The following is a 16,673-nucleotide window of genomic DNA, read 5'->3' as shown; positions in this document are numbered from 1 at the left end:
GTACTTATGTTTACTCTCACAGGAAGAATATTTTACAGAACCTGCTTCTACACACTGCCCTTACAAATTCAGCAAACCACTACAGTGACATTTTCCAAAACACAAGTATTACTTTAATATTCCATACCACTATGCATACTGCTAGGGTCCATGGGCAATGCAAACAGCCAACACCAACTGAACACAGTGGAAGACCACCCTAACACTGTTCCCATCCCACCACCTCCCCATCCCCACAGCTTTTAAGCAATCCTGTGCTATAGCCATAAGCATACACACTCTCTGCCTCCCTGACCTCCTTTCATTCCACGCCTCTATACAATTACATTTGTCATGTAGAAAATCCACAGAAGAAATTCTCACAAACACTTACCCTTGACTTTCCTTCAGCGTCCATTAAGAGCTCCACGTATGTTACCTCACCAACTACAAATCAGATTCCAGACGACACATATACCAAGGGAGAAAAGCCAAGAAAACAATGGGAATTTAGAACAATCAACCGTGTATGGAGCCTCTGCCTTAAAAGAAAGCCCAGAAACACTCCATGTTCTCTAAACCACAAAACTGGACAATTACAGGTATGCAGTAAAATCTTAAGATCAAGTATGTTCTTGCTTTTCCTCCACTTGAAAAGCTGGCTATTTCCACAATATCTATTTACTCGATCTTCAGTGCTCTCTGATGACACTTCAGGCAATCCAAATCTATGAGGAAGTCTGCAGAATGATTTTCCTTCTCTTTGCATGGCGTCAGTCTCATCTCCCCAGCCCAGAACTCAAACAATCATTCACTTTCTCAGGACTTTTCTCCAGTAAAAATCCAAAGAAGGGATCAGACTGACCCAACAGACCAGGAGATCATTCGCTGCCTACTTCATTCCAGCAATGTAGCCTGTTGTTAAGCCACTGTAAAATTTCAGTCCATGTTTTAGGCTTGATAATAAGTAATTAGCTGTCTGCATATTTGCCTCCAAGACAAAACAGCTTAAAGCAAGATGCAAAACGAACCAGAAAACTGTATCTGCACCATTCCTCACAAGATTAGGACTGCTTTTTGTTATGTTGGTCCTTTTCCTTTCCACGCTTTTGTTTCTGTGACCACAGAACTATATGATGTACCTCCAGGACACAACTACCGCCATGGCTGCTGCCCTTGAAGTGAGCGGCATACAAAGGTTTTCAGAATCGCTCTTTTATTAAAAGACTTTTTTCTTTGCACATTCTACTTTTTAAATACAAGAGGACTCCAAGTTGCATTATCTGAAAGGTGGAAGGAAAACAGTATCACAACCAGATGTGAATACTGATAGCATACTCCAAGCAAGAATCTCTCATTCAAGAGTTTCCTTCGCAGAGGGAGAGCGCTCAGCCCCAGCACCCACAGGAGCAGTCCTTCATCAGACACAGACCACCACTGGAATGGACTGTTCCACTTTTTTTTTTCCTAGAAGCTGGAAGAAAAGGAATGCTTGATAAAATTGCATTTTTCTTCTTCCATTTCCAATTTAAAAGCAAATTAATCCACATCAACATTCCATCCAAAGAGCAGCTAGTTTGACAGACTAAAGCAGTCAGTCAAGCATATTTTCATGAGGTTCAAGCCTGGTAGAGGCAAACAAACCCCTTCAAAATGGACAGGGCAGATTAGAGTGCTCACTAATTATCCACAGTATTATTCATTACTTCAGTGCCAGCTCTTGAAATAAAGCGTAAAAAAACCATCTCCTCCCTATAATCTGAACAGCACAGGGTCACGCTGCATCAGAGGGATTGCTTCCACAGCAACTGAGTGACGGGACTGCACTGTCACAGTCCTGCTGGCACCACCCCTGGTGGGACACGGGCGCCACGTACCCAGCCCAAACATTCAGCACTACCAAGACATTCTGAAGCCATTCATCTCAACAGCAGCAGCCAATGGAACTTTTATCAAGAATGCAATCGTGATTCAACAATTTATGCAGTAAGACAACAAATGCCCAGATTGCCTACAACAGAAAAGCACTCCGTTTCACAGAGCACAGCAATGGCAAGTTACAAGCCTGTGACTCTGAGTTCTCAACAACACTGCTGAGCCCCTGGACCCAGGGCTCTCTGCTCTGCTATCAAAGCCAGCTCCAGCTCCTCACGCACATCAGCACTTCTGGAAAGAAGTCTGCCCACCTTGAACATAACATACTAAATATTATTTAACATGATTTTTTTTTTTTTTTTTTTTTTAAAGGAACACCACCTCTGAACAAGTTTTCCTGAAGTCTGATACAGCAGCAGTTGTGCATTACCTGGAAAATTTTGTCAATCTGCTCAGTACTTCACATTCAAGCCCTACAGATGCCTGCACTAAAACTGAAACACACATCTTGAAGGACCCTTGAATTTTCCTGAATAGCCAAAAACCACAAACAAAACATGATGTGTGTGGAGTGGTAAATGACACGGATACTGAGCCACTACACTATTTAAGAAAACAATTCCAGATTGCAGAACTGAAGGGGAAAAAAAAAAACCAACACAGCTCTCTTCAGTTTTTCCACCTGAGCAATGTGCTAACTTAACAGTTCTTCCAGGCTTCTTGTTTGAGGCTGACAAAGGAAACCTGTGCTAGGTCATGTTTTACTTGGCTTCTTTGTAGATTCCAAATCACAGGAACATCAGAACATCAGGAAGTGAGGATATATCAGTGATAGAAGGCAAGGATAGCCTGTAACTTTGCAAAGACAAACCACAGAGAAATAGCAACAGCAGACAGCCCTGTCTGAAACCTCCTGAGGGCAAAAGGAACACAGCTCTTCGTGTGAGGGAAGATATGCTGCATCCACGAGCAACGAAATTCCATTCAAACACAAGAGAAGATCACTTACAGTACTTAAAAGGAGCCTACAATAAAGATGAGGAGACTCTTTATCAGTGTGTGTAGTGATAGGAGAAGGGGTAACAGCTTTAAACCAGAGGAGGAAAGATTTAGATGAGATGTCAGGAAACAGGAAGGAATTCTTTACTGAGCAGTGAGGCCCGCTGTGTTCCCATGCCCAGAAGCTGGGGCTGGATGGGGCCCTGGCAGCCTGAGCTGGTAGGTGTCTGTGGCACAAGAGGTTGAAAGAGATGGTCGTGAAGATTCCTTCCAACTCCATCTATTCCATGATTCTGAGTGCCAGATCAGCCTCCGGGAGGAGAGAAAGTTACAGAAAATACCAGCTGTAAGTTAATGCAAATATAATTAAGGAATACATACTGCACAGTGTCATGACAGACTTCCTTCTTAAAGCTCTGATCTGAGAGAGTTCAGGAACTCAGCACTTCTAATACAGATGACTGCAGCAGAAATGGAAACAAGTAGAAAAACTAACTAAAGCAATCTCTACTCTTATTTACAACCAAGTTCTACTTCATACAGTTATCATTTCTCCTTTGGGGAGAGAATGTGAAATCTGGGCAGTTTTATCTGCACTGAAAATTCAGATTTTAAAGCAAGTTAGTCTGAGAGCATTCACACATCTGAGAAACAACCAGGAGAAAAAGCTCAGCTGCAGACATTGGATTTGAGGAATATGAAGTTGGGCAATCTGATTCTCTCTGAAAGGCCCAGAGATGCAAGTACCAGCAAGTAGAGAAGCACAGAAAAGGAGGAAGTGGTAAATGCTTTATGTAACAGTAGTTGCTTTGACTCAGTGTCAAAAGTAAATAATAAATAAAGGAGCTTCTCAAGACTACACCAAAATTAAACAGTTCCATTATCTCCACTACAGCCAAAACAAACGATTCAAAAGAACGCTGTGCTATCAAAAGCCAGATACCTTTAATATTAGACAATTTGTAATTTGCTAATTACCCTGTCATTTATGGTGCTTAAAAGCTCATGACTGGTAACTGCTAGAAAGTTTCACGGTGGGCAGGGAAGAGACAACATTTGACGCATATAATGTACAAAGCTTTAGTTAAGAAGTGAGAAGACAAGTATTTTTAGCAAAGGGGAAATGGATAATTCTTAGCACAGGGGAGTGGAAGTCTCCCTTTTGCATGAGGGACCAGAAGAAAAAAGCCTGAGCAGTTTTGGTTCCACTCCACAACCCTGAAAAGATGGTTAGAGCAATGAAATAGAGCAACTCGATGGCTGCAATTTATTTGATGGCCTGATCTTAGTGGTCATTCCCAACCTTAATGTGGAAGAAACAGACAGATCCACCCTCACATTTCAAAGTCTTAATTGAATTATCTACACTGAAAGCTTTAATGCTAATGAAATTTAAGATATTTGCTTAAAATATTGTCAGCGTTGGAGTGGAACTGAAACCTCCTCTGTGCATCTCACTGGAAAGCTGATTGTGCCACCTCCTGAACAGGGTGGCAGACAGCTCAAGAGCATCAAGCACAACTTCTGTTCTTAGTAAAATGGCACAATTTCCATTAAACTGAACTATCTAGGCAGAGATGCCAAATTTAGTTTGTTTTTGCTTTTTTAAATACAACAGAACAACATAAGTTTGCACTTTTAAGTGCTATGACAAGGTACCAAATTCCACTGATAATGGTTTTTCAATACATTTAATTGAAGCAGTGCTCTTAGAAATCAGGCTTAAACAGTGCTCACAGCTCTGCTTTGACTCATATTCGGCATATAGCTGGATTTAAAAGATTCTAAAGCTTACAAATACAACCTACAGACTGTACAAAGTCCTGAATGGCAAACATTATGCAAAAGGAAACAAAGAGAAGTTAAAGGCTTGCAATCACCTCAGCTCTCAGCTGCTAGTTTGTTTCTCTAAGAACACTCAGGTGCCTTGCTGCAAGCATAGCAAACCCATTAGTACTGGCAAAGCCCTCTCTATGCAGTCACCATGCATGTGAATTCATGACAAAAAAGACTTCAGACAGCATTCTCATACGTCTGAAAAGTACCACCAAGTCTTGAATTGCAAAAGTTCTTCCCAACACTGACAAAAAAACACACAACACTCCAGCTCTACTTGCCTTTTTAATCACTGCAACTTACTGCAGTACATCTTCTGCTTTGATCAAAAAGTGAATTAAGCTGAAACATCTGCAATTAACAGAAGTACAACTGTTTTGGCTGGGAGACAGTCGATTTTTCCTTCATAGCATCTAGTATGATGTTTCAGCTTCAGGTGAAAAACAATGTTGGTAACACATCAGTGTTTCAGTCGTTGCTGAGGAGCACCGCACACAGCCCTGAGTTGTGACCTCCCTGTGGAACACTGATGACAGCATGATTCTCATGCAAGATATTTTACTGGCATTCATTGAAATTCTACTTCCATGTGCAGAAAGAAGAGCACTGAAGCATTGTCTGCAGTTGCAGATTCAATATCAAAAATAAACTGACTAGTACAGAGGTTGTTGTGGAACCTGATGTTGAAGCATGATGGAAGCAGTTCAGGAAGGAAGGAGGTTGAGAGGCCTGCAGAAGAACCATTTTTAAGTAAGTTGAGATAGGAGAAGAAATCCTTTTGTGACAAGATGCTGTTGAGAACTTGTCAGCACACCAACAGAAAGCAAGGGGAGGCAAATGACAGATAAACTAACACATCCTTTTCTCTTCACCCATCAAAAACTTCAGTCTGAGAGCACACCGTTAATCTTCTCTGGCTCTGAAGCCCATGTAGCCCTCCAGGAATATCTGCCTTGAAGCATGAACAGCTGCTGCTCTCAAACTGATGAAAATGCTGTGCAGTACCTGGGGTCAACTACAGTAACAAGAGGGCTTCAGCTGTATCTTTAAGAGGCCACAAAGATTCTAACAACTTCAGGAGATGGAGCAAGAGAAAAGACTGCACGTGTAGTTTAGCAGTTGCTTTTCTTCATATAAAGTTTAATCTGCAAAAAGCATTGTTTTCTCTCCTCAAATCTATTCTTACACCTAGGTTCTGATAGCAGGAGAGACACATGCCTGCAGGACACTACACATCTGGTTTTGTAAGTGGTTACATCCATTCTAATACAAGCAGTCCCTAGGGCTTCCCGAGACCCCTACCTGTGGTGTGAGCACAGCATTGACTGCTTTGCCACAGCAGAATGTAACTAGCTTTATAGTTAACATTCCTCCTGTACCATCTGCCATCCTGCTACTCTTGACAAGAAAAGGTTTGAAATACAAAATTCTGTACTAAAGGTATCCATAAATGTCCCAAATTCAAATACTTGCTGTAACCATGCAGTACTGCACAATGTATACCAGCTGTCATGAAGTATCACCATTTTGTTCCCCAAGACAGAGACATTTGAGGAGGGACAGAGTAAGACCCATATGAAGTATTTGATCACGTTTACTTTCAGATTCCACTTACACTCTGAAGAACTGCCCCCTCATTCTTCTGAAGCCATCTACCAATTGCCAGCAACCAGTGCTGATAGAACACTGCGTCTGTCAGCCAGTACAAGGGAGTTGCAAACAAGAACACTCGTTAGTTTTGTTAACAACTTTGTAATACTGCATACCTGTAATTGAGTTTCACCAACGAATACACTGAAGTGACTGAACTAAGGCATTACTCTTGAGAGAAATGTCACCTTTAGAAGATTTCAGATGTGCGCATCTGAAAGAACCAGATCATGGAAATATCAGACCTCCAAAGCTCATATCCTAACCCATACTTACTGACACAAAACAGCTGATGGAGGTGAACTCCTCCCTTCAGTCCCCTGCTACGCCATTACTGCTAACAGCTTCCATCTTTAGACTGCCAAGCGATGCAGCAGTCACGAATGCCCTACGTTTTCCTTTGTGTACAAATCCATTTCACATGCTCTCAAAGCCTTGAACATTTGGCCTGTAATTCTTACACTCACAAACCAAGAATTCTAACATTTAGATTTTTCCTCAGCTACATTCCTGGTTCTTGGAACTACTATGCCTTATGTCAAGAAGCACCGATTTCAGCAAGTTCAAGCACAGCACAAAAGCACCAATTTGGAAGAAGTCAGGAACTAATTAGAATGAATCACAACTACACAGCAAATCTAAACTGTAATGTTTTAAGAAGCAGTCCCAAAAACCAAGAACAATGCCTTCTCAATATTTAGCATATCAACCCTGCAGACAGAATGAAGAGGTTTCAACGTTCCCCTAGGAGTATCTGCTGGAATGAGCAGCTGAACAGCAAGGCAGGAAACAATCTCACATCGGACTTTTCCATCCACGTGAACTGGAGAGAAACCACAAAACACTTGGAACGGAATTCAACACAGCACTTAAAGTTAGATATCTACACATACAGATACTCCTATTAACCAATGTATCTCGTGTAGCAAAGTGAAAGCATAGTTTAAAGCAAGAGACCATGCATAATGGGGGCCTGTTAAAGCAGTCTCTTAAGACTGTAATCTTCACATTTCAGGAAACCATTGGTTGCACCTCAAATGTCAACATCTCACGTCCTCTAACTATGACAGCTGTCAGGGCTTATAGTCCTTAAGTTCATTGCACAGACTCAGCAGCTCCATTTTGCCTCCAAAAACAGACACTGGAAAACACTTTTGGAAGTGTTTTTCCCGATTCTTCAGGCCACAACTCATGAACCGTCATCCCTTACCCAGTTCAAACAACAGTGAACATTGCTCTCTAACTTGCTAGGCTTATACTATGTATTTCAGAAGTGACCCACAAGAGGAATGGCTGCATTCATAACTCCTAGAATGGTTTGAGATATTTTATTGATGGGGAAGCCAAGTATTTTCTGGCCAACCCACTGCATTTCCAAAGCAACTTCAAAATCTGCAGGCTGGGCATTGACTTAAAGAAATAACACCAAGTGAGCCAAAAATATGCATTTAGACTCATCATCACCTGAGTGCAATCAACTCAGTTTCTTCATCGTCTTGAAGAGATGAAGATGATGAGGCCTGCACACTAAGAAGGTTCCCGTTCACAGGTGTAAGTTGAAGAGAACCAGGGATGGGGAAAACAATAAACTTGATTTCCAAAGCCCTATCCATGTTGAGGTACATGCCAAAGCATAAACCTCATTTTTCTCCTTTGCAGGTCACCCTTAAATACATTTTTACTGACGTCAACTGGCAATGCAGATCTCTCTCTAAGCCCAAATCGCTACAGAGTTTGGAGACACACATGTAGGAACACACTTGCTAGATCAGCATTACATAACTAAAGTATTACCAAGAGACAAAATTCTTCAGGAAGTTTTACTGCATGTCAAGACTAAAACCTGATAAAACCCTTTTTTTTTTTTTCCCCACCAATAAGACAAATGCTCTTCGTAATCTCTGATGAAACGCTATATAAATATGCCAAATGCCTATGGAAGATCTCCCCGTCTGGAAGGCTGCCAGAGAACACTGTGCAGCACAAAAAAAAAGCCTTCAAGGAGACCTTTCCCAACGCTCATGTCACAAGTTCACCCAGAACTTCAACTGTTAAGTTTACAAAGTTAGCAGCATGTCAGACGACAGACAGCACTTGATCAAACTTAGTTGCACTTTACCTTTCTCTTTGACCAGATCTTTCAGAGACTGCCACTTCACATCAAATGGAATATTTGTAATAAAAGCTCTGTATCTCTTGGCAGGATTAGCGTATGGCTCAAAGCGGTTTCCTCCTCTTTTCACACTCTTCTCTTTCCTTTTCTCATTCTGACTCGGTCGTTCACCTTCACTGCAAACAATGAAAGATAAGGAGATGCATTAAGCACGCGGACATTCTGCCCCTGTCACACCACTCCACAGAACAACCACCAAAACTTTCAAGATTTCATCTACTTGTGTCACCCGCAGCACGGTCACAAGAGCAGAGATTGGTGCTCACACAGTCAGTGCTGCACGCTGCATTCTAACCAAGTCATCCCAGCAGTAGACAACTTCTATCACCACCACACGCTGCCTTCTCCCACAGTTATTTACGCAGCATAACTAAAGCTGCTGACGACTTCAGATGATGAATCTCTCCAATGCCAAGCAGGCAGAACTGCACATCCTTGTGATGCTCCAGACCAGATATCCACTACTTTTTCCTTAACCTATAATTTTTCAACATCCTTTAGACAAATAATGCATTCATCCACCATATTTATATTCTTGCACTGTAAGAATTTCAGCCAAGGGATGCTGCATCGAAGCTCTCCTTCAGTGACAACACTTCTTACTCTCCCCCAAATATAGTTTTTGGACAACGCAAATCCAAAGCTGCCAAGCCTTTCAACAAACACCTGGAACAGTCTCCATAACTATCTCAGAACACTAGCTCTAACAGGTCAAAAGTGAGCATGAAGAAACTATTTCTAAACCAACCTAGCTGCCCATCAGGTCTTAACAGGACTTAAGTGCCACTAATCACGGAATGGTTTGAGCTGGAAGAGACCTCAGAGATCACCTCGTCCCAACTCCCTCCCACCAGACCAGGTTGCTCAGAGCCCCATCCAGGCTGGCCCTGAATGCCCCTAAGAGGAGAACAGCACTACTGAAAAACAGCACTCAGTATGTAAACTGTAAGTGTCCAAAAATAAAATAATGAAATACTTCAGCCTCAGCCTGACACAATTTTTTAACTGAGTCAATTAACTTCCCTGCTCACTGCGTGCTGTTCAGAAGATGCAAAAACACAGCTTTAGAAGGAATCCAAGAGAACACAAGTCTTAGAACATCACCTTATTTAATTTGTGTATACAATGAGCTTTTACAGAGCCTATGCAGTCCAAGCCATGTCAGAAACTTGTACTTGTGTAAGAAATTTGATTTCTGATGTGAACATACTTCAGCATTAACACTTTTCACTCCTCTAGAACCATTTCAAATCACCAAGCAGATACAACAGCCTGCAGGGTGGGACGTAAGCAGTTGTCTATGAAGTGTTCTATTGGAACAAGTTCCTCATTTTCACTGTGTGACAACCTGTACTTCTCCAGTCACAAGCACATGTTAAAATCAAACACACAGAAGTGTTGTACTTAACAGGCACAGACATAACAGCAACAGGACTTGTCCTTAAGTATGGCTGTTGTGCTCCACTTGCACAGCAAAGGAGACATAGGTTCTGCACGACAAGTAATATGCTGGAAGGAAGGTTTATAACGAAACACTTTCATTAGTTATCTACAGTATTTAATCGGAAAAAGAAGTTTTAGACTTTCCCACTTGGAGCTTTTGAAAAGCTCCTTAAATGATGAAATGATGAATAACTCCAGAACAGGTCAGGAGAATCCTCAGAACTCCTTAACTTCTGTTTGACTGAAGAAATAACACAGAGTTGAGCACACCTGCTAGAAGCTACACCCAATGCACAGCTGTTCCTCAACCTTGGAACTGTGAGACACGGGTAGAACTGCTGTGAAACCTGCTTCAAGCTCATAGTGTCATGCAAAAACATTTTCCAGCTTTGCATTTAAAGCTCTCAGACTATATTATAAACATATCAAGCTGTCACTTATCTCTATAAATAATTCAGGCAAGCAGCACTACCTGCCATTAAAGGCAAATATAAAGCTAGGAATTATTCCAGCAAACATTCAATGTAACAAAATCCAGCCAGGTGAAAAGAAACTGTTTCAGCTACAAAGTTTTTCATTTGCAGAACTTCAGATAAACCACCACAGCTATCCCCAACACCTAAAAAGCAATTACTGTAAAAGCATGACAGCAAGGTGCAGGGCCACAGAGGTCACTGCAGTTGCCAAACACAAACACAACTGATTATTCAGGACTTCCTGACAGCAGGAAGAAGCAAATTCCCCACATCACCTAAAAATACATCATGTCTGTGTGTGTCATTAAGAGAAAGAGGCAACTGAAGTGAAACTTCCACAGCAGCTTCACCCATCCCAACAGGGAACTACTCGGAATAACTGTGATCTGTTTACAAAGATAACAGAAGGTATACAGAAAAATAACATCCCCAGGGCACAGGCAAGATCCACAGAAAGTAACACATTTAAGCAGCTTTCAGAATACACTTTATTTACTTTGATTTTCCTTGCGTTACAGCACCAAGTACCTCAGAACTACCAAAGTGTTACCAAAGAGAAATGACTGTAACTGCACCACCCAGGGCTGCAGGCTGTGCGGTGTAAAATGACCCCAGATAGGAGCACCCTGAGGGATCGAATGCCCAGCGCTCAGGGATAAGGAGCTGAAGGGCCTCCCGCAGCCCCAGCTGACTGCCTTACTGCAGCTGCAGGCTGTTGTGGTTTCAAGACACCTCTCACACTGCGGATCCACACAGCACAGCGTGGCACCTAACAGCGCTCAGCAGCTGGAAACGTGAGCTGTGCAGAACCTCAGGAAATCCACTTACAGCTGACCTCCCCACCAGGATCGCTCACAAAACATCAGCAGTGTTCTAATCTACGTAGCATTTAAGGCCTGGGGACAAAAACTAACAGGCGAAGAAAAAAAAAAAAAAGAAAAAAAAAAGAAAGAAATAAAAGCCACAACAGCCTGCAGTTCATATTCCTCAAATTCACAATCAGGAAAACAAACCTCCGCTCTCTGTGAAACCTCTCGGCGTTCTGTCAGCGTCCCCACACGAAAGCGCTGCGCAGCTGCAGCTTTTCCTGCCTACCACCACCACGCTCACAGACCTCTCACCGTAACCGCCAGATTCTTATCGTTTTTCCCTTTCTGACACCTTCCCTACATCTAATCATCTCCCCCCGCCCATGGCACCGCTACAGGCAGCTCCAGGCCCGAGGCGCGGGAAGGCCGCGTGGGGCGCGTTGGGCCCAGCCGGGCCGGCGGCCCTCAGCAGCACCCTTACCTCTTGGCGGGCGCGTCCCCGGCGCCGCCCGCCCCGTTGGGAGGCGGCGGGGCCGCCGCCGCCGGCGGTTCCTCCATTTTACCCCCGGCGCTTTCGGTGGCCGCCGCTACAGCCGCCGCTGCCGCCATTTTCCCAACGCTGCGCCTTTGTGTGAGGAGAGCCCGCCCCGCCACCGGGCGCGAGGAACGCCGGGAGGTGAGGAGGGGGGGAGGAGCACGCGAGGGCGCTCTGCGTCAACTGCGTCATCTTTTACGTCATTTTCCTGCGCCATTCTCCTGCTCGCGGCTGTGCCACACTTCTCGCGAGAGGTCCGTTGCATGGAGGGGGCGCGGCGTAGCCCGAGCGGGGCACGGCGTAGTGCAGCGTAGCACAGCGTGGCATAGCACGGCACAGCATAACAGCATGGTACAGCATAGCAGTGCACAGCATGGCACGGCACAGCATAGCACGGCACAGCACAGCATGGCATAGCATTGCACAGCATACCATGGTATGGCATAGCATGGCACAGCATAGCACAGCACGGTATGGCATAGCACGGCACAGCATAGCACATCATGGCACAGCCTGGCCTGGTACAGCATAGCACAGGGTGGTACAGCATAGCACAGCACAATATGGCATAGCATGGCACAGCACAGCATAGCACGGCCTGGTATGGCATAGCACATGGCACGGCATAGCACGGTACAGCATGGCACAGCACAGCATAGCACAACATGGCATAGCACAGCCTGGCATATATAGCATAGCCTGGCATAGCAGAGCACAGCATGGTTTAGCATAGCAGAGCATGGCATAGCACAGTGCAGCATAACACTGTGGCATTGCACAACCTGGCACAGTGTAGTGCAGCCTGGCATAGCATAACACAGCATGGCATGGCACAGCACCACTGGGCTGGGAGTGGCTCTCCACCACTCAGGTTCAGCCTGGATTCTGTTCTGCCCAGCACTGTGCTCCAGGAGGGCTGCGAGGGTTACATCCTGTAGTGTTGCTGTGCACATCAGACCTCCAATGAAGCTCTATCAGCACTACAAGCCACAGCCAGCTCGGGGGTCTCTCTGTGTATGCAGACACCTGAGGGAAGGTGCAAAGCAGACAAAGCCAGGATCTGCAGTGGTGCTCAGGACAGGGTGAGAGGCAGTGAGAGCAGAGGGAAATGTCTGAACATTGAGAACCACGGATTGACACCCATTCTTTTAGCACATTGATAGGCTTACAGTTCACAAGAGCAGTAATGTAATGGGTGATCAAAGTCACCTGACATTTCAGAGGCACTGATCTGCACGTTACACATATGCTCACAATAAAATATGCAATGATTAAATACTATGCAACGATTAGATGCTGATCTGTTAGCCTTATGTAGCAGTCACATAGTATTCTGATATGGAATGTGGGTTGGCCATTATATGGATCTCCTCTGGACACTTTCAGACAGTTTGATGCCCTGCTTACTTTCTGGGGCCCAGACCTGCACTCAAGGCTCGAAGTGAAGCTACACTGTGCAGAGCAGGACAGCCCCTTCCTTCACCTGGCAGCAGTGCTGGGAACCATGCACTACAGGGCATCTGTCAAGCAGAAGCCCCAGTTCTCTGTGCAGGCTGATCTCTGGCCTCTCATCCTCTATCTGTAGCCACAGGCAATCCCCAGCAGCATGAAGTCCAGGAGAGCAAGGGCCAAATCCTGCCCCTGGGTGTGCAGCCCCTTGCCATGGCTACAGGAGGGAGATCAGAGGCCAGACAGCAGCCTGCAGAACAAAACCTGAGGGTTCTGGTTAAGAGTGAGTAGGGTCTGAGGCAGCAGTATGCCCTGGAGCCCAAAAGCCTCACAGCCTTGAGGTGCTGGAGTTCAGGGAATGTTGGCACACCATTCGCAGCCAAAAGTTTTGGGTTTTGGTGGTGCTGTGGAGCCAGAGCTGGACTCAGGGATCCTGTGGGTCCCTTCCCACTCAGGCGGTGCTGTGATCCTGTGATTCTGAGTGCTGGACTTGCAGCACCCATTTTCGTGTCCCCTTTGGAAAATGTAAGATTTTGATGCACGGCCTTTCCCCTCCCTTCTTCTGCACGGTGATGCCCAAAGCAGCAGTGTGGATCTCTTCACTCTGACACGGCTGTCCTCACTCCTGGGCAGCTGTGATCTGGGGCTGCTTCAACCTGTTTGTATAATGAATATCAGGGTCACAGTTAAGATTTAATTGGGACAGAAATGAAACTGTTTGCAAAGGTGAGCTAAAGCTAAAAGCACACTGCAGAAATGCATGCTGCAGGCAGGTGGCTGAAGGAGCAGTTTCAGCCTGTGGCTCAGCCAGCATAACTTAATTCCATTTTCTGTACAGTCAGTGATATCTGAGGGGAGTTTTTGGTCTTTCTTCAACATAAGTTTTCTATATTTTGTAGCCTTGAGGCAAATAGAAGGGGATCCAAGTGGTTTGACTTGAATTAGACAATATCACAGCAGGTGTTAAACATGTTGATCTTGAAAAACACTCAGAACAGTGGATGATGTTGGACAATGTCACCTCTTAACTGCCTAATGCTGTTTGATAGGAATCTATTTGGAATGGCCTCTGGAAGCCAAAGCCCACTGCCACTAATGACTATGGACAGCAAGTGTGAAACTCTAAACCTTAACACAGGGACACCTCCTTCAAGAGCAGAGGTGCCCCATACGTACTGGTAACATTGAAACTGTGTATAGTGGTATAAAAGCTTTGGAAAGATACAGGAGAAAACTTTTTCGTACAGGAAATGCTGCTGTGTGCCATGTGACTGGTTTTGTAATGTATGGATCTCAGTCCCTTCTCTTGTCAGCACTGTTGCCTCAAAGGGGGGGAACTCCAAAGGCTGTAATGAAGAGAGTTCCCACCCCAGTCGTGGTTGTAGGGGCTAGAAAATCCAAGCAGTTGTGTCTCAGCTGTCAGATAATGAATCCCATCTTGGAAAGTACCAATTTCAGGAGAAGAGAGGGGACAAGGAAATTGATATTCTAGAAGACAACACCGATCAAGTGCTCATGATTTTATGTAGGATGATTGGCACAGTGGGAGATATTTGCAGTCAGCTTGTGGTAAGAAGGGAATGGAACACCCCTGTTCTCAGAGGGAGAAGAATCAGAGAAGATCTGCTGAACTTCATGGCACAACGCTTTAATTTAGGCTTCTAATTCTGGGGCCGCTGCCTAGATGTGTTGGGAGTTTAAAGCAGTAGGCAGTGAAGTCATGATGCAATTCTGATTCATTCCTTTAGACGTTTTGTATCTTATATCCTGTGTAGTTTTAGACTTTTGATTCTGTAATGCCTTAGGAGAGTTAAATAGGTATGGCACAGATTTCTGTCTTATAGATCTATTAAACTATGAAACCACATTACTAACAGATTTGCTGTTACAATACCAGGAACTTAGTCTGCGCAGGCCATGCAGACGCTTCCCTGTCTGTGCCTGGCAAGGCCCAATGCTAACTGATGGACACGGACCAAGGAAATGCCCAATTCTAGGAGGTGATGCACATTTATAAAGTTAAGAGGCAAATGACAGTCTAGTAGGATGAGGGTTTTCAGCAGCTCACCAAGTTCACCTGAAATATGACTGGGGAAGCTTTGATTTTAGCCTTTGGTCTTAGGTTTCAATCAAAATATATTGGATAACTTCAGAGGGAAAAGTGGTTCCAGCACAGGTGATTGATTCCAGGGCAGTGACATACTCAGAGCAGAGCATCTCTTCCTGCATCATCATTTCATGCGGATCATTAAATCCATGTTTGTTGAAGATAGCTTCTCTCTGGATGTTGGGGTAATTTAGAGTTCAGAGTACAATTTCTGTATACGGTCATGTTTCTGTAATCCACATGTGCAATCTTGCCACTCCTCTGCAGGCGATGAGCTCAGGAGGAACGGTTATGTATCATTTTGTACTACTGAATGTAACAGTTCTTTGTAAATTACTTTTGAACGGTTTGGCTCTCTGGGCTCTTTTCTACTTCTTGGACTCTTAGGAGGTGACCAGGCTGGTTGGTGACACGTCTGGGTGCTGTTGCCAGGGCTGTTGAACACTCAGCGTGCATGGAGGTGATGCTGCAGAGCATTCAGCCGTATCAGGCCGGCCAGAAAAGAGCAGCAGCTGCCTCCTTTGTGTCCTGCTTGGTGAAGCTTCATTTGGCCCTGAAGCAGTTTGGGGCACCCCTGTGTTAAATGTAGAGGCAGTCCAGGTGACGTGACACTGACAGAGCAATGGGAGTCCACAGTCTGGTGGGTGATTTGGAGCTGTGGGGACGTGGGAAGGGAAATGCATCTGGAGTCTTCTTTGTCGTGAGGTTTCAGAAGGGTGGCAAGGATTGATGCTGTAAAATCACAACACATCTGAGGAGCAGAATGCTCTGCCCAGGCTCATCGTAAGGCTGATCTGATCACTGTGAAAGGATGCATCAAGGATTTGGGAGGGCTCTTGGGGGCTGAATTAGGACACTTCAACTGAGTAACTGAGCATGGCAGTGGTGAATCAGAATTTTTCTTGCCATCAAATTGCTATGGCTCAGCGAAGCTCTGTGTGCTGTTTTCTCCCCACAATGGCTCCACATTCGCTCTATGTCTGCTCTGGTGTCAGGAAGTTTGTGAGTGCTGCATTAGTATTTCTGAATTCATTGCATCAACTCCCTTTATTACCACCCATGGACGCAGTTCCTCTTGGAGCATCACAGACCTCAAAACTGAGAAGCTGCTGTAAAAACCTGCAGCAAAACTCCGTGTCACGTCTGCTAAAATAACCCAGCAGAGCGAATGGAGCTCCAGCTGCAACAGCAGAATCTCTTTGCAATTGATCCTTATCAGCCCTGTGTGCAAGAAAGGAGTGCACCGCACCATGTGTGCGCCAAGCAGTGTCATCAAGCTGCAGGGGAGATGGAATGTCCAGCTCCAGGTGAGCTGTGAGAAAGAGAACCTCTCCTGGTGTCT

The 16,673-nt window shown here is 44.7% G+C and overlaps 1 protein-coding gene across 1 annotated transcript; it reads right to left on the bottom strand.

The window, feature by feature from the left end:
- Positions 1 to 204: 204 nt before the first annotated feature.
- LOC125684855 (heterogeneous nuclear ribonucleoprotein M-like) lies at positions 205 to 11,920 on the bottom strand. The gene is made up of 3 exons (XM_048927375.1): positions 11,722 to 11,920; positions 8,459 to 8,628; positions 205 to 426 (listed from the first exon to the last, which is right to left on the bottom strand). The coding sequence occupies exons 1-3, from the start codon at positions 11,847 to 11,849 to the stop codon at positions 332 to 334; spliced, it is 393 nt and encodes a 130-aa protein (XP_048783332.1). The 5' UTR covers positions 11,850 to 11,920; the 3' UTR covers positions 205 to 331.
- Positions 11,921 to 16,673: the final 4,753 nt, after the last annotated feature.

The sequence above is a fragment of the Lagopus muta genome, chromosome 26 (assembly GCF_023343835.1).
Source record: "Lagopus muta isolate bLagMut1 chromosome 26, bLagMut1 primary, whole genome shotgun sequence".
NCBI classification, from domain to species: domain Eukaryota; kingdom Metazoa; phylum Chordata; class Aves; order Galliformes; family Phasianidae; genus Lagopus; species Lagopus muta.
The sequence above is the reverse complement of the archived record's forward strand: the minus strand, read 5'-3'. Positions and strand labels throughout refer to the sequence as shown.